At 34.8% G+C, this 26,827-nt stretch overlaps 2 protein-coding genes across 4 annotated transcripts; one reads left to right on the top strand and one right to left on the bottom strand.

Annotated features, from left to right (window-relative positions):
- Positions 1 to 403: 403 nt before the first annotated feature.
- LOC111996145 (G-type lectin S-receptor-like serine/threonine-protein kinase RKS1) lies at positions 404 to 3,830 on the top strand. The gene is made up of 6 exons (XM_065782730.1): positions 404 to 580; positions 1,994 to 2,190; positions 2,393 to 2,603; positions 2,762 to 2,999; positions 3,241 to 3,391; positions 3,469 to 3,830. The coding sequence occupies exons 1-6, from the start codon at positions 487 to 489 to the stop codon at positions 3,769 to 3,771; spliced, it is 1,194 nt and encodes a 397-aa protein (XP_065638802.1). The 5' UTR covers positions 404 to 486; the 3' UTR covers positions 3,772 to 3,830.
- Positions 3,831 to 5,930: 2,100 nt separating this feature from the next.
- LOC111996138 (twinkle homolog protein, chloroplastic/mitochondrial) lies at positions 5,931 to 26,827 on the bottom strand (the record flags this gene model as incomplete). 3 transcript variants are annotated; one of them, XM_065782731.1, is given in 12 exon segments in its annotated part: positions 5,931 to 6,438; positions 7,082 to 7,149; positions 7,228 to 7,362; positions 7,431 to 7,527; positions 13,394 to 13,525; positions 14,282 to 14,365; positions 15,978 to 16,039; positions 17,108 to 17,239; positions 23,423 to 23,605; positions 26,469 to 26,529; positions 26,610 to 26,695; positions 26,780 to 26,827. In XM_065782731.1, coding segments are annotated over 12 exon segments (1,137 nt in total), but the record flags the coding sequence as incomplete, so codon positions are not given.

Genomic DNA, 26,827 nt, shown 5'->3' on the forward strand with positions numbered 1-26,827 from the left:
TTTTTTTTTTTTTTTTTTTTTTTTTTTATATTGTTACAACAATGGGGAGGGAAGATTTGAATTATGATTCTACTTATATTAATAAGAAACACTCTTGTTGTTTGACATTGTTGTTAGGTTTGCAAATTTTGTCTTAACATATTTTCGGCCTCAAAAAAAGAGAATCACATATGGCCCTTGACATTGTTGTGAAAACATGCTTGCTTTTTTTGTTTTGTTCTTTTGATACGTTGGACCTCAAAAAGAGAATCACATTTTCTCCTTTTAAAAAAATAAAATAAAATCACATGTTCTCCTTAAACCCATTGTTTCATCCCTACTCTCATTTTCCTGTAAAATTGCATCAATCATAACTATTTATGTTCAATCAACTCCTCAAATTTATGATGTCATTTGAATTTTTTATTTTATTTTATTTTTTTATTTATTTATTTTTTTAACTCAGCTCAATATGCTAAGAAAAATGGTCTTACTCAAAAAAAGAGGATGCTGGCAATTTTGGGAGTTTCTGTTGCTGTAATGTTTCTTCTTGTAGTCCCAGTTGTGTATTGTTTTGTAATGAAGAAGAAGAAGAAGAAAGGTAAGGAAGTTTAGAGCAATTTTTTTTTTTTTAAAACCTATTTCTATATTTCTAAGGCCAGTGAACAAATGCTCCCAAGATTACTCCAACACCATGTTTCAGGATTTATAAAAGAATAGGCAGAATTCATAGATCATGAGAAAATTGAATAAAATGGGATGGAACTTGATTTATTTTTCAAGCGTAGAAGTTGATAAAAGAAAAATGAAAGAGAACTTGATATATTTTGTTATTATACTCATAATCATTTCTTTAGATCCAAAGATACTGAAGCAGCCAAGGAAAATTTTCAAATGCTTCTTACACAAATGTCAAATTCATAAGACACTCAAAGACAACATGATCACAAATTCCATTTGACTTCTACAAAAAACATACATGAGCACCATTGTACCCCATTTTACAAGCCTTTCTTGGGAGGGCAACCTGTCCTTCACAGCCAAAATATGGACTTGTTGGGAAAAGCTGCTTTAGACCATACCAATTTCTGCCATTCATTAAGACATACATGTTTCTTATTTAATTCTACTCTGAATTGCAATTCGTCCTTCACTGCTAGCCAAAGACAGTGTATTAAGGAATGCTTAGAAGTAGCTACTTTAGACCATACTACTTTCCACCATTCAGCTGTATCCATCTTATTTCTTATTTCACTTCAGGTTGAAATCCATGTGACTTTTCCATATTTAGATGAAATCCAATACATTGAGTTGTCTTGAGGTCTGTTTGAGATTTACTTATTTTGCTGAAAGTATTGTAGATAAATGTAAAAATTAGCTATAATAATACACATAAATAGTATTAATAAGTGCAGTGAAACTCATGAATAGTAACAAAAATAAGTTGAATGGTAAAATAAGTTGACAAAAATAATCTTTGTCAAATAGACACTTAGCTAATTTTAATTAATGAAAATAAGCTTGTAGGGTAGTATCTTTTGATCTGATAGATTTCCAAGGCTACTGCATTTCTTTCAGAAAACTGGATACTTTTGCAAACTCAAAAATTGCAGGATCATACAACACCTTGTGGACAAAGTTGGGGATCAAAACATCTTCAGGGTGTCAATTATCACACCACATGAACAATTTTTTCACCCTTTCAAGTAAAAGCTTGATAAATAGCCCATCCAATTCCCTAACATTTTAAGATTTTCTCCAGCCCCATCAGCGGGCTTAAGGAGCTTTCATCTCCTATAAGCACTTACCTCTTAGAAAAGTGCATTTTAACCAAATGAGATTTCCTGTCAATGATAAATAGAAAATGTAAACTTCAATTTTTCCTTATATTATCCACTGTTTCATTCTTTTATTTTAGTGTGTTTCTTAGTTTTATTAAACTAGGCTTTTGTGTGAGAACTCCTAATTGGACAAATATGGTTACTAGCATTATTAATTACTTGTTTTATTACAGAGAATAGGCATAGCACATATTCATATAGTACTGACTCCACTTTACCATACTTCGAAGACTCTCCAAGTAGAAGGGACCTCGATGGAACTAGAAATTCAAATTTGCCATTGTTTGATCTAAGAACCATTATTGCAGCTACAGATAACTTCTCTATTGCTAACAAGCTTGGCCAAGGTGGTTTTGGCCCAGTTTATAAGGTAGTCTCATTGAACAAGTCCCATAATTTGCATACTCTCATTTCAAGTGTGTTTATGCATCATAAATTCCATTATGAATGTTTACGGGTACTCATTGAGTATGAATTTATTGTGTGCAATTGGGCTTCCCAAATAATTCACCAAGTTGAGTTTCTTTCAACAATTGTGCACTATGACAATGATATTTGGACTTTAATTGCAGGGTTTGCTACAAAATGGAATAGAAATAGCAGTAAAAAGACTATCAAAATGCTCTGGACAAGGAATAGAACAATTCAAAACAGAAGTTGCACTAATTGCTAAACTCCAACATAGAAACCTTGTGAGAATCTTAGGTTGTTGCATTCACAAAGAAGAGAAGATGTTGATATATGAGTACTTGCCAAATAAAAGCTTGGACTCTTTCATTTTTGGTATGTCTTCCTTTTCACATTAACTTCACTCATCATCACTAGAAAATGATCCTCTCATTACAAACATATTAGTTCCTAGTAGCAAGATTCTATACCTAAGTAAAAAAGCACAAATGCAATGCAATCTAATCCAAATTCTCATTTCTTTCTTCATTTAGATGAAACAAAAAAGTCATGTTTAGATTGGGGAAAGCGATTTGAGATTATTTGCGGAATTGGTCGAGGAATCTTATATCTTCATCAAGACTCAAGATTAAGAATTATCCATAGAGATTTAAAGGCCAGCAATGTTCTACTTGACAATGCATTGAATCCAAAAATTTCAGATTTTGGTATGGCTAGAATTGTTGGAAGGGACCAAATTGAAGCAAATACAAATTGCGTTGTTGGAACATAGTAAGTATGGTAGAAAACAAAGATATACTTTTTTAACCGATTACTTGACTACTATTTTTACATCTAAGGAGAGTCCAAACTTCAGGCCTTTGTAAGGAAAAAAAAAATATTAAGGATATCTCTATAATTTGTTTTCATATTGTGTTACTTCAAATTTTACATGTATGTTAGTGCCCAAAGGGCTATCTTCAATCATTTTATGTTGAGGTTCAATATCTTCCTTTTCATTGTGCTATGACAGTGGTTATATGTCACCTGAGTATGCAATGCAAGGACTATTTTCAATAAAGTCTGATGTATATAGCTTTGGGGTATTGCTATTAGAGATCATTACTGGCAAAAAGAACAGTACTTATCATTTTGATGGTCCTTCCTCAAATTTGATTGGACATGTAAGTACACTTGCAAACAATGACTACAAAATTAAGCCTATATTGTTGAGCCTAATATTATTAATATCTTGTCTCAGGTTTGGGACCTATGGAGAGAAGGCAATTCCATGAAAATGGTCGACCCATTACTAGATGAGGCATACCCTGCTAATGAAGTTTCAAGATGCATTCAAATTGGGCTTTTGTGTGTGCAAGAACATGCAATAGACCGACCAACCATGTCAACTGTTGTTTTCATGTTGGGTAATGACACACATCTTCCTTCTCCAAAACAACCTGTATTTATTTTGAAAGGTACTTACAATAGTACAAACAGATCAACTAGTTTAGCATCTAATTCAGTAAATGAAATAACACTTTCTACAATTGACGGTCGTTAAAACCCCAAACTATTTGTAGCAAGTGTACTAATATTCCATTACAACAGAGGATTGAGTTACTCTAAGTCTACTCTACATTACAATTTTTTTTTTGTATGAACAATTGAACATAATGTATGCACTGTAAAATTATTACAAAAAAGAAGATAATGTATAATATTACATAAACTGTTTTTGTCCAGAACTTGTGATGAAATCACTACCATCTCCTTTAGCTTTTTCTTTCAAGTTGTTTTTAAAATTAATATACAAAAAGTTAGCTGCGTATATATGTTATGTGGAGATAACTTCATTGGTTTTCAGAACAAAATGTCCAAAGTTACAAAGATCTTTTCTTTTGGTGTGAAATTTACTAAGTTTAACCATGAAGATTTAAAAGAGGAACGTTAAATGCATAATACTGGAATTTAATTTAGATTTCAGGGTGTTTTACTATTGATATGCTTGGGTATGGCTAATATGTAACTTAAGAGAACACTTCAAACCAAGACAATATTACCAAATAAGTTAGAACAACATTTTATAACTTTGATGGTAGATCCTCTTGTATAGCAAGGAGAAGTGAAGAAACGGGTGACAAAAAGTTGTAACATTTTCCTCCTTTTTGCTTAAATTTGGCCCAATTTTACTTTTGTGGTCACTTATATTTGTGAAGGTGCCTCATTGAGGGTGTGTCATTCTCTACTTGAAGTCACTTGAAAAAATAAAAAGAGCAAACTAGTTTTCATAACATCAACATCATATGGAACAAATTAATGTTATATAGCAAGACAGAAGTGATGAATATAATTGTAGAAAATCCTATTATGTTAGACATCTACAAATTTTAAACAATTTCAATTTGTCAACCTATTGCTTATAGGTTTGCATTTTTTTTTTTTGGTGAGTGAAATAGGAATAGGTTTGGAAAAATTTTCAAAAGCAAAGAAGATAGCCATTGAAAACATTTTTATATTTTTTTGGTTGGTATAATGAAACTATATATAATTACTTTGCATCATGTATAAAATATGGACGTTCTAGATATGCAAAATATTCGAAAAGTGTTAGAAAATGTGAGACAAATAGCTATTATATCACGTTATAATAAGAAATTATTAAAAAGACTTTAAAACCTAATTGGAAAATCATCCTATTCAAACCTATATTTTCCTTTCTTTCCCATCCTTTAAATAGAGTTTCCTATACTTTTAGTTTTTTTGGTATGGCTAGAATCATTGAAGGTGACCAAATTGAAGCAAATACAAAATTGCCTCACTGGAACATAGTAAGTTTGCTAGCAATTTGAATAAAAAGGAATTAACTGATCACCACGCACCCTTGGTGCAGTGATCATTCTATAAGTATAAGTGTTTATAGGGAGTAAAAGACAAGCACCAGAAATCAAATCTCTAAGAAAGAGTTTCACACACATATACACTAAAGTTAAATTAGAGTTTTTTTTTTTTTTTTAAAAAAAAAAAAAAAAAAAAAAAAAAGGAATTAACTCACATGGTATAATCCCAAAAAATTGGGATCAAACATGCACATGCTATTGTATTTTCAAAGTCTATTATTTTATTAAGGTTGTAAATAGATAGAGTTGACTGTTTATAAATAGTTCAGGTTCAACTCATAAAAAAAACTTGTTTATGTTGACTTAAATAATAAATGAGTCAAACTCAAGATCATATTTAAGCTAGACTATTAAACAATTCAAACTCAAATATAATATTACTTCCATGAAGAAACTTGAGTATAAAACTAGATAAATAAATAAATACGTACAGAGTTATATATATAATTAAAATTATATTAAGTTTTCTAAATAAGCTCAAAAAAGAGACCAAAATATTATTTGTAATTTATTAATAATATAAATAATCCATTTTGTAGTAAAATTCATATATAATTTTTAATAAGACAAGGCTAGTAAAACTAATTTGTATAAGTTCTTACATAAAATCATATTTAACAAACTCAAATAATATAATTTTAAATATAATATGGTTATTAATTATTAGCATATATTATTATAGGGTAAAAAATTCCAAACGTGGAGTATAGTGTGTATTCACCATAAAGGGGGAAGATGTAAACTAATCTGGTAACTTGTGAATAAACGCGAATTCATTTGACAAGAAAATAAACCAAATTTGAACACGCAATCTAGCTCAAAATTGACAAGTTCAAATCATTTTGAAATAAAATTAATTGAACCATTCATGAACACGCGCACAAGTCGAGTATTAAAAGCGTGTGTTTGTGGCGCATATGATATTAGTGGGAATCATTGGGTTGTTGAATATCACCTGATATTATGCGAGTTTACACAAAAAATAATTTATTATACAAGGATAGCCAAATAGATCATTGATCAATTCATCTCAAAAATAAGTTTCTAGGTAGAAACTTCTAACCCACCCTCCTGAATTTAAGCAAACCATAATCTGATCAACTTTGATGCTGAAGTACTTCGATCTTCAACTCTCACTGCCACAGGTTTGCACGAAGTGAAAGCACCCACGGCCATTTTATGGTAGAACTTTGGCATTGCAAAACTCATCTCCTGTCGAGGGCCTATAAATTGGAGGATACGGCTGTACAAACATTTTGTTCCTCAATAATCAAATCATTACCTATCTCTTGCCAGATGGTTCATCAATATCCATGAATTCACCAGTTACCCTGCACATGTGAATGAATGATACATCTTTTAACAAAATTTTCATTAACATGCCCAAATTTAGATCCTTATGATTATGAGTGGGAGAGAATTGTAGAGCACGATATAACAAGAAAACATTATATGAGTGAACTGAAGAATGTGGCAACTATGATTATGCATGACAACTTGCACCAGTTTGTAACTCTTGCTCTATTCTTTTTTCTCAGTCAAAATGACAAGAAAATTTGCTGTAAGATTTCCTAAACATAATTGATGGACTCCTCTTAGAGAGCAGATACCAGTTGCTTCCTTTTTTTTCCCCCTCCTTTTCTGAGAAAGAATTGAACAATCTTTGACCATCTTCAAAGAGCAAGTTCAACTAATTTACAATTGAAGACATTTTTTCCACCCAAAATATTACACTGAGAGCAGCTATTCTTTGCAATTACTCTCTTCTCTAATCCTTGCTCTTTCAAATAAAAACACAAATATCTTGTTAGATGGGAAAATAATTAGTCCCAAGGTCAAGCAGAAACTACTAGTAATAATTTATAAAAGTAAATTGTGACTACATATTCCCTAATTTGCCATAAGAATTTAGTAGCCAGTAAAAGTCAATTCTTTAGATCCACAAGACTCTAATAGCGAAGCTTAAAAGCATACCTATTGTACAACAAAAAGGCATCGCCTATGGTTCCAGCAACCTTATTCCGAACCTTCCGAACACAAACCTGCAATTACAACTTAAGAAGTTTACAAATATATTCCCATGTGTAATAACAGTGATGAAGACAAAAAAGAATACTCACTTGTACTTGATCAACTGGCCCAGCTGCTGGATCCCGATTACGATGAATAACAATCCCATTGTCACATTTGTTTATAAAGTGCGCACTTCCACTAATATCATACATATTAGGAGGACCGCCAACCCAATGGTGCAACTGTAAAATAAGGGAAGAATTTAGAAAGTAAGAGACTCTGGAACAAACCAGAGGTCATGGTAGCCAACCTGTCTAGGATGTGCCACAAACCAAACATGACAAGAGTGATGTTGAGCAAAACGTTTGACTTTGGTAAGCATCTGACTCACATACTCCGTCTCAGTCCTGTCACAAATAAGACGATTATGCGCTGGTAATGAACTGTAAATTATGGCACGCAACATAATACAAATGTTCAGAGCAGAATAGCAAGTGAGAAGAGATATCACTATCAAACTGAAGTTCACTAGAAAAAGGGGCACAATGAGACCTGTAAGCAATTTCAGGTATCTTCTATAGGGCCATGATCACTAGTTTCAAGCTAAAAATCTTCGTTGTCATGTTTCCATACAAAAAGTGAAGTCCAAAGAAATAAAGGCTTCAGCTCCACCTGAATTCTGGAGGATGAAAGCCACAAATTAATTTGGAGTGAGCTCAAATGAGATGATCTGATGATCTGAGTAAAGAGCTCTCAGGCTCAGCTCATGGAAAATAGGGACTTGAAGATTGTCAGGTCCCTATTTTGGAGTAGGGCTCAAAAAAGATGATTTGTTCAAGCTTTGCATGATTGCAGCTTGGATGGCTCATGACCTGCACCTGCTCAGGTTGATAATGGAGATTGAATGGTTAACTTTTTACAACACGAGTCAGATAACTTAAAGCTGAGGTTCGAAGTCACACCTGACTACAATTTTTTTTTTTTTTTTTACCAACGAGTAATCTTTTTCATTATCTGCCTAAAAATATATTAAGGCATAAAGCTGACAAAATGTAATAAGAAGTCTTCAGCATCTGGCACTAGATATTAGACAAGTTCAATCTTTATCACCTTTTATGTATCTTATGACAAATAAACCATCTTTTCTACTGAAAGCACACAAAAGATGCACAATGGAAGGAAATGAGTCGCAGACCCCTCATGTGGTCTATCAAATTAGAATAGACTTGAGAGTCTGTGAATAGTATTTGGTGCTTAGTATCTATGGCGATATGTGTTGTTCAGAATTAGGGCTGAAAATGGACTTAACTGTTCAAAAGTAGGTTGGCCACTGCTTGAAAATGCACTTAATCAGGTTTGGTTATTGATAAATGACTCAAACTGAAGTCCTCTTTCAGATTCTTTCATATGTGCAGGCCCAAACTCAACTTTTGTATCATGAGCATATAACATTGTGGCTCCGTTTATTTCTACAAAAAATGTTTTCAAGAAAATTATATATATATATATATATATATATTTTTTTGTCTTAGACCCAGTGTATCCCCAAAGCTTTCAACCAAGGGACTAATTACTATCGCGACGGGTGGATAGAGGTAAACCACTGGCCCAGGAAGTTTTTCCAAAGTGCTGAGGCTCGAACTCGGGCTCTTTCACCTCCACTCAAGACAGCCACTTCGGGATTGAGTGCCCAACCACTCAACCAACCCCACTGGGTTAGAAAATTACTTATTTTCTAGAAAACTAAATCATTTCCTGTGTTTGGTTGCGGCTTTCGATACTGAAAATAAATCTTTTTTTTTTTTTTTTTTTTTTTTGCCTTACACAGAAAATCATTATATTTATTGTAATTCCAAAAAATTATATGAACAAAAACTTCATTTCCACCCTATTAGATTTGCTTGATCATTGTACTCTTCGAATTTAAGCTTGATGTACCCATAGTATACCTCGTGTACTTGGGATATACTTTCTGAATAATAAATTTTGTTACTTATTAAAAATTAATTATATATAAACAAAAAACTCTCATTTACTAAAATAGAACCCAAATGGGATTTTTTTTCCTTCTATTTTTTAGGCCATTTGAGAGACATAAATGGGAAAACAAAGCCCAAATTCGGAATCTAAGCAAAAAATTAAGTGAGGAAGCAACGGATTTAAGCAGAAAAAGGTATTTTGGAGAAGTCAATGCTCGGTCAACATCAGTCCACAACCAATCAACGGCGGTCCATGGGGTCTGTGGAGAAAGAGAGGGTGAAGAGAGAAAAGTTACTATTGTAATTTTGTTTGTTTGTGTGTGTGTTTGGGGTGGAGTTTATTAGTGGTGGTCTATTGAGTATTTAACATTTTGGAAAACGCTCTTCGGTGAATTGGCTAGTTTTCCATTGACCATAGAAAGCGTTTTCCTTTAAATTGGCCAGTTTTCCGTCGCCCATAGAAAGCGTTTTCCATTAACTTGTGTTTTCCCTTGTACCAAAGTTTTCCAGAAAACCTAAGAAGCACGTACATGGACACAACACAAGACAGGTTAACTCATAAAATAAAACACAGCAGATTTAGGACACAACACTAAATAAATAAATATTTCTATGTATATTTTATATATCTTTACATATTTTGTGTTTATTTTAGTTTTAAAAATATGTAATAGCCATTAAAATATTTGAAAACATTATCGAAAATTAACTTAAAAGCAATAAAAGATAGCAAAGAAGTACATTAATACCCATGTTTAGAGTACAATTCAAGAGTAAAAATTAAACTATAATAAACATCAAAACTAGTGTTTAACTCTAGTATTATAATAACTGAGTCATAATAATTAAAATATAACCTTTTTTTTAAGGAAGAGTAATTCTTTTTTGTCAGTGCATAAAAAATAAGGGTTAGCTAGGTTACGTCAGCCCTCGAGCAGGGCGCTCGGGTTAAAGCCCATCCTTTTTGGATGGAGCCAACCCTTTTGGATGCCCACCAATGGACTCCTGCTGGCAGCGAGACTCGAATTTAGGTGGGTTAGACGAAGTGTCCGACCTTTACCAGCTAAGCCAAGCCCCGTTGGCAGAAGAGTAATTCATTAGAATGAAGGATCGCTCAATTGTGAGTGCCAATAGAGAATAACAAACAAAGACTCATGAGGTCAAAAATTCAACTATGGAACTACACGGCACCACCCTCCCAATCGAAGTACAAGATTCAAATAAAGATCTCAAAAACCTATTCTTAATATCTTGCATAAATTATTACTAAAAACATTTAAGTGTTTAACACTATTCACACAATTTGACATTTCGTGATTAAAAGTTAAAACCATAAGCAAAAAATGTATACACTGTTCACAATTAAAAATTCAGACCCCCAAAAAAAAAAAACCATGAGTAAATAAAAATAAATAAATAAATGTAAAACCAGAGTAGAAGCCCCATCAACTTTGTTAGAATTGTGTAGTTAAATGATTAAATTTTCTATATCCTATAGCTTAAGCTTTTGGAACAATCAGTAATTTAACATGGTATCAAAGCATCCAACCCACTGTTGTTAATACTCCGACCACCACCCATGGTTATCACCACCGTCGGCCACCATAATAGTTGACCCATAGCTCTGATGACCTTAAACTAGCTCCGACGACTTCGATTTAGTGGCCAAAGGAGTTACCCAGCGCTGGTTATCTCTCTCGGGTCTCACGACACCAGATCGACGTCACTTGACCATGAGAGGCACGGTTTTATTCGCCCTCCTCCAGCAACCCACCCTAGCCCACTCACCGACCATCGCACCACCACTTCTATGCCCTAGTGCCACCACTAGAGTTTTCGAAATAGGTTTTTGGCCATGGATTGATTTGGTTATTTTTCTTCCCTACATTCTGATTCTCTGCTTAGGCGGTCTTGGGTTGATTTGTTGGACTAGAATTTTGTTGGTTGATGTTTAGGGGTGGATTGGACATGTTACTGTTGGTATGGATTGATTGCTGCCTTGATTGGAATTGTGTGTTGCTATTGGATTTGCTGACCAGTTGTAGCATAATGGTGTTGAGTTTGTCAGTGTGGTTCTTTCTTTTTCTTTTCCCAGGTTCACTAGCATATTTATTTAGTGTTAGTTTCTTCTTCAAATTGCTATTATGGAGACCAAAGATAGTGTTCAGCCCCCTAATTATTTCTTATTTCCTGATATGTTATCTATTACTTCCATTTGTCTTAATGGAAATAATTATGCTTAGTGGGCCTAGGCAGTTGAAGTGTTTCTTCTTGGTAGAAAGAGGTTTGATTATATGATTAGTGAACCCCCTGTATCTATGGACTCTAAATTTGCTGATTGGAGTGCTGAAGATGCACAAATTAGGAGTTGCTTATGGAATAGCAAGGAGTCTAAGATCAACAGTAGTTTAGTTTTCTTACCAATTGCTAAACTTGTTTGGGAATTGGCCAAGGAACTCTACTCTGGTGTTAACAATTTGAAGCAGATTTATGATTTTCATCAAAATTATTTCTCCTTGAGTTTGAGTGATTTGTCTTTGGATGACTATTATAACAAGTTTAAGGGTGTCTGTGAAGAACTCAATATTTATCAACACATCTCCTCTGATGTTAAAACAATAAAGAAACAACGAGATTCTATGCATGTTGCTTGCTTCCTCCTTGGTCCAGACCTCCCTTCATTGAGTGAAGTTTTTGGTAGACTTAGACAGGCCACATCATTTTACTCTAGTATTGCCCCTTCCCCTAGCATTGATGCACTACCTTCTGGTGATAAATTTGCATTTGCGTAATAGAGGTGGTTGTGGAGGTCAAGATCGTGGGGGCCAAGGCTATGGAGGTCGTGACCAAGGGGGCCGTGGTAGTGAACAAGGGGGTCGTGGTAGAGGATGTGGGCTTCGTAAGTGCACTTATTGTCATGGTGAGAATCATACAGTTGAATTCTGTTGGGAGTCGTATGCAAAACCCTTGGCTCACCAAGCTAGTTTTCAAGTTGAAGAACCACCTTCACAGTCACTTCCACCAACATCCAGAGTAGTCTCTATACTAGAGGAAGAGTACAATCACCTTTTGTCTTTGCAGTCTAACTCCATTGGGTCTGGTTCTACTGCTACTTTGGCTCACCACGGTATTTCCACTGCTTTTCTTGCCACTTAGGACACTTGGGTCATTGACTCAAGTGCTACTAATCATATGACAAGTACCTCAGGCTTACTCTCCGACCTTGAGCACTCTAGTAATCTTTCCAATGCTACATTGGCAGATGGCTTAGCCACCATAGTTTCTGGTTTGGGCACAGCTATTCTCAGTCCTATTCTTTTTCTCTCTTCTGTCTTATATATTCTTGATTTTCTTTTTAATCTTTTGTCCATTAGTAAGCTTACTAAACTTTTGAATTGTGCTATCATTTTTTTATCCGCTCATTGTATCTTTCAAGATCTCAAGACGAGGAAGATTATTGGTGGAGGGCATGAAGCCGGTGGAATTTATTACCTTGATTAGCGTGGTTCTTCTAGTTTAGTGGCTTCTCATTTGTCTATCTCACCTCTTCAACATCATTGTTCCCTTGGTCATCCATCTCTCCAGAATTTGAAGTCCTTAGTCCCATCGTGTCATCAAATTGAGTCCTTACAATGTGAAGCATGTCAATTAAGTAAACACCATAGGGTTCCAATAAACACCATCGTTAGTCCCATCGTGTTAGTAGTCATTTTCATTTAGTTCATTCTGATATTTGGGTTCCAATAAACACTGCCTCATTGTTGGGATTTAGATATTTGAATTTTTTTTTTTTTTAAGAAATAATTACATCATGCTGCTAATCTCACAGCTCGAACCCTTTCCTCTCTAGATCTCAAACTTTTTGAGAATGGAGAGGTGCCAATTCAGAGCGGGAGATCCTGAGTTCAATCCCTGTCTCCTCCACTCTAGCTCTCACTTAAATTCTCACATGTCAGGTCTCACCTATTAAAAAGGTAGTTTCAGTCCACACGTGAGGGGGAGTGTTATAAGTCATTAGTTAAATGATTAAATTTATCATATCCCAATAGTTTAAACTTTTGGGACAATCGATAATTTAACAGAGATGATATAGTCATGTGCAATTCTCATAAAAGTCACAATTAGCATATGATTCTGGTTGAAAGTTCCCAAGTCATTAGTTGAAAGTTCTACAAGGATTGGAATGGTAAAAAACATACATTGAATCTGTAAATTTCCACCCCATAATTTACATAAAACATCTGGCCCAAAAGCTGATGGCAAGAGAAGGATTTAAAGGTATTGAAAGACTCACTGGCTTACAGGACGCTGATGATCAAGCTCGTTGTAAGGATCAATTACAAGTCCACGCACCCCATGCCTCAAAACTGCTGCTTTTGCAAGATCAAGAACCCATTTAATACTTGGAAGGGAATCATCCTCACACCTATAGAGCTCACAAAGAAAACCAACACAAAAATCTCATAAGCAATAAAATAACAGCATATGATTCACCTAAAGGCAAGCCATATGATGAAACATCGGCATACAAAAGCATCAAACATCAAAGGTTTTGCTCAAGGACTTTTTAAGTATTCAATATGATTACACTTACAATATTTGCTGCATTGTGTGATCATTCGATTATGCATGTTTATCAACATGCAAATGAAGATCTGTAAGACGTTCTTTTAAGTGATTCAGAGACTGATTAAGAATGTTTTATAATTTGTAGCACCAAGATGGTCACACAGAGAATCCTCAAAAGACCAACCCAGTCAAAAGTAGCTAGTCATGTTTTTTAATCTCTGTTTTTTCTCCCTTGCCAAGTCATTCTGTCAGCCAATCTCCATTTCATTTTGATAAGAAAACATTTTTCTTGGTTTAGAGACGCATTTAATTTTGAAACACCATATATCATGGTTGTTAGTATAACCTTTCCATGCAAAATCAGCTTTCATGCGGACAGATCACCTTCATATCAATACTGTAATGACAAACTGATAATGACTCTTTGGAAGGGCTTGTCTTGCTAATCTATGACTGAAAATGAGGCCAAGCACAATTGAAATATTGACGCAATCAAGTCTAGACTAAAACAGGTTGAAGTGCAATCTCCCACTGCATAATTAATCATAATAACATATAATTATGGGTTACCTTCCCCTACAGCCTTAACAATGGTCTTGAACACTTTAGTTACCTTATGAGATGAAATGTATCACTCAACCATTTCTTCCCTTGCTGCAACTCCTCCACGGTCATACGCTCAGCAGATCCACCATAACTATAGTTAGCCAAGAGAGCAAGTAAACAAAGTCATCAATCATAACATGCCAAATAAATATATATGACTAAAAATACTCAAATATTGATAAACTAGTTATTTCCAACAATCATTTGGTCTATAAATAACCAAATGCTCATAGGTTTCATGGTCTGAGATTTCCATATAAAGATTATCATTTTCATCCTTAGTTATCTTGAAAATTAACTTCAGTATTCACAGTAGATTAAGGGTCTGTCTGGTTGAGAGATGGAAAAGTGAGAGGATAGAAAATGTGGAGAGGATAAAAAAGTGGGAGGATAGAAGAGATTTTAGTTTCCCTCGTTTGTGTTTGGTTAGAAGGGTGGAAAAGTGGAGGGATGAAAAACTTTTTTGTTTGGTTGAGAAGATAAATGGGTGGATAGAAAATAGATTTTGTATAAATTTACACATATGTCCTTATTAAAAATGATACCCAATTAAAAACAAAGGCAAACAACCAACCAAAAAAAAAAAATCACCCAAGTTTATTAAAAAAATAAAATTCATGCCTAGTAAAAAAAGAAAAAAAGAAAAAAGAACGTAAAAAAAATAACGTAAAAAAAAAAGAGGGGGGGGGGGGGCACGTGTATCACACTAATTCATCCAGTTAAACCCAAAAATTAAAAAATAAAATAAAAAGAGGCACGCAGCACATTTACGCCAAGTTAGCCAAAAAATAAAAAAATAAAAAATGAAATGTAGGCAATTTTGTCCAAATATTTTTGGACACTTTTCTCTCTTATTTTCTCCCCAATTTGGGAAGATTGTGTTTTGGTGGGGTAGGAGAGAAAACTTGTGGGCCCTACCAAAATCTCTCCCCTTTTCCACCCTCAACCAACTAACCACAAACACCATTTTCTCCCCACTTTTCTCTTCTTCATTTTCCATCCTCCCTATAATCACTCTAACCAAACGAAGCCTAAATATTTATTGTCAAGAGATGCAAGATGTAAAATACAAGCCAGTTGGTAATTTTTACTAACAGAGACCTAAGTTAGTAAGTCTAAAGAACATATGAGCATGGACTGTTACATATCATTGACATTGAGCCTCCACTACAACCAGGAGAAAGACAAAAATGCAAGGGCAAACTACGTTTTAAGCCCCATAATTTAGATGTGATTTCAAATTAAACCCACTTTCAAAAGTTTCAAATGAAGACCCACAATTTCAAAAATGCTTCAATTCAAATCAAAAACCCATCCCATGTTAAGCCATTAATGGGAAATACTTAAACAAAATGACACCATGTGACTTGAAGTGAAATATTGTTCATAAATAATAGGCATATGTGTTGAAATAACCATATGGCGTAATTTTGTTTAAGTACTTTCCATTAATTACATCACCCTATAAGATTCCCACATACTTCCTGTGAATCCCACATCCTTGACTGACTGCAAGAGCCACACAGAAAAAAGGAAAATGTTCTTGTTCTTTTTTGCTTATCTTGATTGGGAAGGTGTTCACAGGCAATATATATATATATATATATATTTGTAACGGGAATCTTACTAATATTAGTACAGAAATTGATTTTACAAGGCCTTTCCTAATAGTGAAATACAGAATGCTTTTAACTCAAACTCACCTTGCATCAAAGAAAGGCTTCTTTATGTGTTTCTCCAAAAGTTTCCTTGCATGCTCCCGAACCTATAGATCAGAAAATGGAGATGGTTTGAGATTAAGGATAGAAAGATTACCAAAGTGCAACAGTGGGACATGTACAACAGTTATATATATAAAAATTAGTTAATTAATTAATGCCTCAATAGTTTATTTATGTGGCCATCTCAAAGGAAAACCACAGGGTCACAATTAAAAAAAGGGTTTTGTTTTCTGAGCATCATATTTCCATAGTACTGCTCCCAGAGATTGGGGCATAACCAAGATCTGTCACAGTAAATAGGAGCAGTAGAAAGACAGTCACTGAGTCACCATGATCCAGATTTACTTAGTAGAATCTTTATTTCTTCAAGTACGTATGATTCTTGCACATTCAACATATTTAGAACCATAGAATAGCATAACAGATGAGCTTGAATAAGTGAATGTCATAATGCATTATGTGTTTATGATACCACAAAGAAGGGGACCGGGGGGGAGACAGCACAAATTGATCACAAACAATGTCTATGCCTATGCCAATGGTAGCTTCAATAAAAATAAATAAAAAATCATGCATCAATCAGCATCTCAAGAACACCTTGTATCTGTTGGCTTGAGAGAATTTCCTAGAGTAAGAGATCAAAGGCACCATACCAAAAGAAAAAAAAAATACAGAAAAATACAGTGAAGAAATGTGATGTCATTTTTCTTAAGTAACCAGGATGTGAGGGTAGTATAGGCTACTATTAGTTGTTACAGAGTATAAAAACAGAATTCCATTACCAATAACAGAGCATAAGCTCAGTTATCTCTGATTTCTTGACAAGCTATTCTTCTCTAAGCCCTATCTCTCACTCTTTCTTCTTGAATCAGAAAGTTTAAAGCATCATAAAATTCTTTCAAATATTTTAGATGATAAATTCAACAAGATGTATAACGAGTTCAAACATTTCCTTCTGGTTGTCTATGTCATACTGTCACTACAAGTCATTGAGTAAAACCCCAGCTGAAAACAGTTCCCACTTCCCACAGATTGATAGACCATAAACCAAGATCACAAGAGACCATATAGCAAACAAGTATGAAGTCAAATTTGACCATGAATTGGCTTACCCTGTTCTCCATAGAGCAAAGTGCAAATTTCCAACCAGCAGTCTCATTAAGATTGCACAAGAGAGCATCAATCCACTCACTCTTGCCTGAATTGGGAACCCCAGTTACTATAGTCAACTCTCCTGGCACAACCTGATTAAAATATTCAAATTTAGAACAAGAACAGCCCACTCACTAACACAAACAGTAATGCATTTCTCCCAGTTATTTGTACTGATCTATAAATAAAATACAAGGGAACAACTCCCTTGATAGACATACAATGACAAGCAATGACACTTGTTCCAAAGCTGAAACACTCGGTATGTTCTAATTTACTCATCGAACTGATCATCAATAAAATAAATCTTACCAATATTCTTCATCATCAGACAAGAAGAAGAGTAATAGAGTATTAAAACAATAGACCTATTTCTTCTTTTATTATTACCATACAATCTGTATATTGAAAATCATAATCCAGACACTATAACACTAATCCCTTCCAAACCCTACCTATAGAAAATCATTAACCATTTGTTATTACTGTAAAATCTATATTTTCAAAATCATTATCCAGACCCTATAACACTAATTTTTTTGAAACCTTAACAATAAAAAATCACTAGACCAACCAAAGTTTAGAAACTTATGCCAGACTAGGGGGTTTAGAAACATAGAACTAGCACTCTAAGGTTGCACAAGACAGGTTCGGTTTACACACAAACTACTACAAATAAAAGTATTACACATATATTTCACTTACTCTTCAATTTAACAAATTTAAGTAATTATATAAATCAAATCCACATTTATTTTACTTAATTTCAATTGTAGGACGACATTCTATTTCTTTTGTTTTCGATTTGAAGGATGCTTGTAATTTGAGTACTTGATTGTTCAGTCCCCAGGTGTATACTTCCTGTATACTTGGGTGACTCTTTTTATAGCTTGAACAAAATTAACATTACTGATAAAAAATTTCAACTAATTTCCCAGCTATAAAATGTGGCCACTGGATTGCTGAATATCAAGAATACCACTAGCAACAATGAACTAGGCCATTTTTGGACAAGATTACCTGTTCATGAACAGAAAATAAAAAATTTATGGTCTAATTCAGATACACATGGCACAATATATACCATTGCTAGCAACTACATAGACAAAAACAAATTTTATAGAAGGCTAAATCAATACAAAGGCTTTAAATATTGATAAGGATTTCATAACACAAAACTCATCTCAATAAACAGAATCTTGCAAAAGATAAAATTCAAGCATGGCGGTCGCAACACTAAAAAAAAGGGAAAAGCATAACAACTACACCACCTAAGAATTCTTGGAATCATGACCAAACTTGAGAGAAAATTCTCAATTCAATATTCTTCATCAAATTCAACATACCAATAATATTTCCTTTAGGGCCCATAAATAGGGTCCCAAATTCAATCAAATAAGGAATAAAAAATCAAATCATAATTAAAATAGCAATAAAATTCCTTCAGGACTCAAAATAAGATAAAATTCAAATCAATTCAAATCCCATAATCTAGACCAATGGAATCAAGTAACATTAATATGATGTCTGCATCAAATCTCTCAAAGTGCGAGAGACTTGACCCCTAGGTATAGCTCTAGGCAGTACTCTAGCAGGTCAGGGTCTAGACTCTTGCTGTTGCAATTCACTTCTAGCAATCTATGTGCAAAAAGAACTTGTTGCCCCTTTCAGTGTACTAGGTGGCGCTGAAATTTGTTGCTCCTTGCAACGTACTAGGTAATGCTGAACTCCTAAGCTCTTTATGTGTCAGTAGAGGTTAGGGTTTTCAACTGGGTCATCAGAAGGCTCTTTAAAAGGGGCATCTAGAATGATTGTTGGACCTTTATAAGATGAAGTATCAATGAAATATGTATTTAGTCTGACTTAATTAAACACATTGAACAGCCTAAAAGAAAATCACTCGGGCCCAATATGCATTGACTTTGGAATAAGATCAATAGGCTTCCTAGGTTTGTAATTAAGCAATTCAAATGCACATGCCTATGAATATATTGACAGAACTATAGAATGTACACTGGATTGCAGGGAGAATGGGCTCTTTGTCAGATGCCTTTTTAAACTCTTTTAAGCTTATGGTGTTTAGGTCTTCTTCTTTTACCACCTATTTAGGTTGTGCTAACGCACATTTAACTTCCCTCACCTTAGATATCTCCACTTCTTTACACATCTCATTCTTCACGTTCACTATTACCCATTCATCAAAGTTTCTAGGTTCCGTAGGGTTAACATGATTTGGATAGTCTAAACTGTGTCCTAAACCTGGATCCCTAAATGGGCTTGATACTTGATAGTTTTTATTAGGAGGTAGCATGCCCTCAACATCAAAGTTATCACCTCATGTGTGGGAAGTTCAACGTGATCTACCATAGATCATCCTATTGAGAGAAGCTGCCACTTTATGTAATTGGTCATTAATCCTAACAATTTCTAAGTTCAATGTAGAGGGGAAAAGGAGAAATCACAAATGGGCTGTGTTGTTTCTGACATGGATAACGATTGGAACTGGCTCAGGGTGTAGGCCTATGCTATTCTAAGAACAAACCTGGTTGAGAGCTGCTAAGGTTGCTATCCAGTGGACCTAGACTAAAGGGCCACTGGCAATCCTTTTAACTTTTAATGTGGCCTAATTGCTAGGCTTGGGGTTATCCCATTGCATCTCATGTAAACTATTTGGAGACAGTAGAACCATCATAACTTTGAGGGGGAGGAAAATTCCATGTTAAAACTGAGGCAGGTTTTGTTATTTTCATTGTATATTGGATGACCGCAATGAGTGGTATTTCCTTCTCTTCCCTGGTATAGTTCTTAGATTTATGTACTTTTTGTTGATAATCTAGCCTTCCTTAGTACATTGCCTATGTACACGGACGTTAGCCTGTATAATTTTCAAAGATTTTTAATAAAATTCTTCATTGCCGATTAAAAACAAAATGTGGCCCATTGCTTTAAGAGCCTGTCCTTTTTTTTTTTTGGAAGACTAAAATCACATTATATGGGCAACACTACAACCAACATGTCAAGACCTAGTTGACCAAGCGGTGTATCATGAGATGGGAGTCGATTCGTGGAGACAATTGAGGCAGTGGCCAAAGCTAATCTGAAGACAATTGTGGATGCCGTCACAATGGGTCTCAAATGAAAAAGCAACCTATGGGTTGCTAGGCTTGGTCACTAAATGGCACTATCAAGTTCATATTGTCGACACACTACTGGCATTAAACAATTGGAATCAGGGAATGGGGTACTCTGGTTTAATGACACATTTGGGGGGTCGTAGTGCTCAATGTCAAATTTGGGGACAAAGAGTGAGCCAGTGACAAGATGCCTCTGGTGAAGCTGTGGTAGCAAGGCAATCAATGTTGTTGTCATAAGATCAAGGTCACGACAAACCGATCTCCTGTCAAATGTTGTTTCAAGTTTGAGTTGACAATCATGTGTGACCTAGGCTTGATCTTTGAGTGATGTCAATGGGACATAGGAACTATGTTCATTTGAATTGTCAATGACTGGGATTTCACACGAGTATGGCTGCTTTGATGCTAGATCAATGTTGGTAAAAGCATCAAGTGCGCAAGCCTCTTGGAGCCTAGGCGCAAAGCACAAGTGCGCACCTGACTGAAGTGAAGCGCCCATTTTTCAAATAGAATATTTTTATAATTTCTAATAAAAAGATACATAACATATAATTAAACAAAAATTTTAATAAACTCAAATAGTAATGTATTTTACTAAGTAGCCAAAAGGGATAGTGCAAATGCACAATTTCTTAAAATTTTTATATAGTAAATTTGAAAAAAAAAAAAATTAATGGACAACAATATGATAATAATCTACCTAGAAATTTTAAACATAACATTTTGTATAATTCTCTTGTACTTTAAAAAAATACATGACCAGGATAACTATGATCAAATGAAGTATATGATTCGATGAAAACAAATCCAAAAGGCAAAGATCAAAAACCACAAGAATAGTAAATTATCCTTGTTCATGTCTTTCGATATGTAAACAAAAAATTGTTTGTGTAATACATCACTTTAAGAACAATGTTTATTTAATTAATCAATGTCCATGTCAATTCCTTCAAGATCAAGCAATCAATTAAAATTAGTGACTCATTTTTTTAAACCAAAAAAAAAAAAAGAAAGCACACCTGAGCATGCATTTTGCTTCTTCAAAAGGTTCCATCTAAAGCATGCCTGAGGAACGCTTCAATTAATGAGCTTTGCTCGACCAAGTGAAGCACTCAGACCTTGGGCTTCGAGCTTTGAGCTTTAAGCACGCTTTTAACAACATTGTGCTAGATGGGGTAGCAACATGTAAGAATTGAAGGTGAAAGTGAACATGGCAACTTCCAAGGGTCTATGGCAATGGTGATGAGGTAGATATCCTGGCTATGTTTCATGATATTAGCTTGGGTAGGTTTCTTTTTTTTAATTTTGGTGTATTCTATTTACGTCTTTGTGAGGGCGGTAGTGCGGTTTTGTGTGGAGATGGGGAACTTGACAGATTGAACTGGGGTTGGGGTATTGTTTGTGGCTTCTGATGGTTTAGTTGGTTTAGCAATGGAGTTTGGCTGATTGTGGGTGGGATTTGTGATGAGGGGCTTTCTGTGGAGTGGTTTTATGCCGGAAAATGTATTGGAGGCTCACATCTGGTGATCGATTTGTGGGATTTGAGGGTTTTGGTTGTTGCTCTCAGATAGGGTGAGTTGATGGAGTTAGGTGGCAGTCGGTTTCTGGTATAAGCAACAGTGACAAATCGATGTTTGCTCTAATACCAAGTTGAGGCAGCACAAGGATTGCAAGGTAATAAAAAAGGGAAAACATAACCACCCTAGGCTTAATTATCTAGGATGGCTTGGAATCACTGCTAGTGAGAAATATCTCATTTCAATATTCATCATGAAATTCAACATAACATAATGTTTCCTTCAAGACCTATAAATAGGGTCCCAAATTACATCAAATAAGGAAGAAAAATCAAATCATATTTAAAATAGAAATTAAATCCCTTAAACTCCTCCAAATCAAATAAATTTCAAACTAATTCACATCCTATAATCTAGATCAATGGCCTCAATCAGCATTCATCGTTCTTAACATTGATTGAGGTTAATAAAGGTTGAGAGTTGAGACTAATTCTTAATACTATTTGATGTTAATAAAGGTTGAGAGTTGAGACAAATAGGATTTAATTCACTTTTCTTTTGCACTTTATCATTTTAATGTAATCAATTACAAGTTATTTCCTTGTTAGGTTAGATTTATTTCATTTTCTTCCATGATGTAATTTGGGAATCCTATTTAAGACCCCAAAAATTAGTATTGTAGACATTGCAGATGGTTGATTATGGATCAATGAAACTTGGGTTGGAAATTTCTTCTAGTGCTTGGTGGTGATTCCAAGTTAAGCCTAGGTGGTGATTCTTGGGCTTCTATCTTTATCTCATACTTGATGGTGACGCTAAGCATCCCTAAACCGTGATTCCTAGGTTCTACACTTCTATTTTCATAGCTTGGTGAGCAAACCCTAAGCGGTGATTCCTAGGATCTGTCTGTTCCTTTTTCCATCAAACACCAAGTCACCTTTTGAGAGTTCATTCTGTTGCATCACTATGTGAAGAACCCATACATAACAACAAACCTGTAAGCCTTTTAAGTTGTAAATCAGTAGGAATCATGACATTAAATTGTAAGAACATAAGAACTAGTGACAATGTGTCAACAAAAGACCTTTAATCAGAATATTTTAACAAATCATACCAAGAAATAAAGTTATATAAGTCAACACCACCTGATTGCTTTGGAATTATGGTCTATGGTGTTTGGGCTGTTCGGAGTGCATTGGGTCATGCCAAAATCCGTTATTGATTTGCTTCCTGCTTGGCAAGGGCGCTTTGGAAAGCATAGAAACGATATTATTTGGAAAGCCGGTCTGCATTGTGTTGTGTGGTGTATTTGGAGAGAGAGGAATGCTCGAAGTTTTGAAGACATCAAAAGAAACATACCAGATTTGAAAAATGTTATTTTTAAGAACTCTGTTGGATTGGATGTCCACTAGGGGATGTATTTCCTTATCTTCTATTTGTGAATAGACAAATTTTTGTAATTTGAGGCTTTGATTGTATTGTCCTCACTTGTGTACATCCTGTATACTTTGGGTGACTCCTTTCTTTGGGGTTTTAATAAAATCTTATTACTTATATATATAAGTCAACAGCACCACAAAATACTGATAGATATAACATATTAAAAATGAAGGTTTGTACTTACATTATAGAACTCATTCAAAGCCCTCCACCCAGTTGGGAGACCAAACTCATATCCATAAGTACGATTATAATACGCATCAATTTCATCAAAGTAGTTTTTAAAGTTGAACAATCCACGTATGGGGAATAATTCTGCATTGTCAATTACTTCCTTCAGTACATCAGCGCCAAGAAACATAAGAACCTGTGAGCAAATTACAAGAGATAAGAATTAATTCAATGATTTGAGCAAAAAAAACCTGGACACTTAACTAGCTATTCAGAATAAAATTTCCATGAATGCAACCACAAATCACACAACATGATGCATAGGCAACAGTTATTGTGTTTGTGTGAAAATATTAATTGCTCATCAATTTGGTAAACAATATTGCAGTTTACACTTGGAAAAACAGATTTGACAACCAGACAAACCACAGAAACATGTTACCACCTTTTATAGTCAGATATGCCACAACATGCAGCATGAGAAACTTGCTGGTTTTCAGATTTTTTTTGGGGTAGGTAAGTAAGAATTTTATTGCAAACTAAGAATATGTACAAGTACACGAGAAGTGTACAGGTGTCTTAATGGCAAAAAGTCAACTAAAAGAGAAACGATCTAGAAACTTGAGTGAAGTAGAGACAGGATGGCTACTTAGCATAGTCAACCAATCATACAAAGTGCATAAACAAAAATTAACTTAAGCTCTAACATAGTTCGTTCTACTTTTTTGAACATCAACTTATTCTGTCTTTCTAGATAGTCTACATTAAGCACAAAGGAAGTGCAACCCAAATAACAACATTTCGATGTCTAGCAAATCACCCCTTTGAACAAGCCAACATATCAACTACCCTTCTAAGCATGAACCACTGCAACCCAAAAAAGCATAACATAAATCCATAACTCTCTGTCCATAGCACATTGTAAAAGCAAGCAATCCAGTGATTTTCCATCTTTCTAACACACGCAACACCATTCCACAACGGTAATATTTCCTCTACCCTAATTTGCTAAAGTCAAAATTTTCCTTAAGGTCTTGGTCCAAGTAAAAATAATAATAATAATTAAACTTAAAATAAAACAAACAAACAAACAACTTTAGTGGGAACCTTGACCCTCCAAATACCTTTCCAAGGTAACAAGTGCATACCACATGCATAAAGCTCTCTATAATAAGATTTTTTCTCAAATAAACTGCTCGTTGTTGGTTGCCAACGAATACGATCTTCAGCATCTCTATTAATTTTTAACAGAGTAATATGATTGAGGAACTTTGTTAAAATACCCATCTCCCAGTCCTGGAAATCTCTAATGTGAGTTACATTTTCAATGAAGATTACCAGCATTCCTACACATATAATCTGACAAAACAGCCTCTTTATTCTGAGCCATCCTATTTAAAACTAGGAAGGTATCTTTCAACTTCCATTCCCACACCAACAGTCATGATAAAAGCGAATATTCAGACCATTACCAACCTCAAAAAATGAATTTAGAAAACTTACCCTAACCCCATAGACATGCTTCCATAAACAAATACCAAAAGGGCTCCTGCTTGCCTTGGAACACCATTCCGCTGTAGTGGTTCACAAATCCTTTTCCACAAACAAGATTAGATTTAAATTCATCTCCCCAACCACCCCATGGAAACTCTCTTTGCAATTTCTCAATCCGTTTAGCAACAAAAGTAGGGACATGAACCCAGAGGCAAATAAGTAGGCAGGCTAGACAGGGTACTCTTTATTAAAGTGAGCCTAGTAACTCTTGACAGATACATCTTCCACCCTGCCAAACTTTGTTCCATCTTCTGCGATATTGGGTTCATGACCTCCCCAGATTTGAATCAAGAACCCAGAGGCAACCCCAGACTGGAGTTTGAGCCAAAGCTACCACCTCTGGAACTGTACAAACTGGCATCAATTCAGATTTTCCAAATTTTAGTACTAACCCAAAAATTGCCTCAAAACATAATAGCGCACACTTTAAATTGTGGATTTGCTCAGGATCGTTATCACAGAAAATCAAAGCATCGTCACAAACAAACGATGAGATACCATATGCTGACTAGAAGAGCTACTACCCACCTAAAAACCAGATAAATGCTAGGGTTTGCTTTTTTCTAATCAAAAAACCAGATAAAAACTGCCCCTCCACTGCTCTATCCAGCAGTTTGCTTAGCACCTCCATCACAATTACATTTTTTTTTCCCTGAAAATTACTATTACAAATAATAACAGTGACAAAGGATCCCTTGACATAAGCCCTGGAACTATTAAAGAACCCACTAGAACTACCATTCCAAAATTGAAAATCTTACTATGGATATACAGAACCGTATCCAGCTTTTCCATTTCTCCCCAAACCCACATATACTCAACAAATGAATCAAAAAGTTCCAATTCACATGGTCATAGGCTTTCTCCAAATCTAGTTTGCATAAGGCTCCTAGCAAACTCGATTTCACTCTACTATCAAGACACCCTTTCACAATTAGAACTGAATCAAGGCTTTGCCTACCTTTAATGAATGCATTTTGAAAATGAGAGAGTGCTTCCCAAAAGCTGCCTTCAATCTATTAGCCAACACCTGGGCCAGAGTCATGTAAACACTAACAATTAGACTGATAGGTCTAAACTCCTTCACATCCATGGCCCCTATCTTCTTTGGGATGCGTGCAACAAAAGTAGCATTAAGGCTTCTCTTAAAATGTTCAAAAAATTCCCTAGAAAAGCGCATTACATCATCTCTCACAATCTCCCAACAACATTGAAAGAAAGCAATGGAAAAGCTGTCAAGACCTAGCACATTCAGAAAATTCTCTCAAACTAATTAACTCAAATCTTATTTTAGTAAGCATAGCTGATTTTTTTTATATATCAATGCATTTATTTATATAAAATGTCCATACTCATCATGTGTAATACATGCATCACAATTATTTTCAAATGTTGTTCTGTCTATCATCAAGGCAACTTATAATGATCTAAAGATAAAATTCAAAACATAAGATTAAATGAATTTCCATCACTAGTGACGTACATTAATGCAGATTATTACTGACCTCATTCGCATCTTTGCAATTGTCCACTTCATTTTTCTTTGGCCATTTGACTCTCCAGCATCTGCATCCGCACAGAGAACAAAAGGTTAATCTTCATAAGCCTTCAAAGTTTGTTTTGGATTGGGAGACAATCATGTAAACCTTTCCCTTCCAAGGCGGCGTGCAAGCTCTTCAGCTAAAGCTTGACCAGCTGTATCCCCATCAGTGGCAAGTACAATGCGTGATGCCTATGAATATCAATAAAGTATAAGAGCCAAAGAAGTCTACAATTACAAGTTCTAATTAAAAGCAGCAGAAATATATCAACCAACCTTCTGTAAATACTCTTTGCAGTTCCACAGATATTGATACTTAATGTC

This window comes from Quercus suber, unplaced genomic scaffold, assembly GCF_002906115.3.
Source record: "Quercus suber isolate HL8 unplaced genomic scaffold, Cork oak 2.0 scaffold_312, whole genome shotgun sequence".
Classification (NCBI taxonomy): Eukaryota; Viridiplantae; Streptophyta; class Magnoliopsida; order Fagales; family Fagaceae; genus Quercus; species Quercus suber.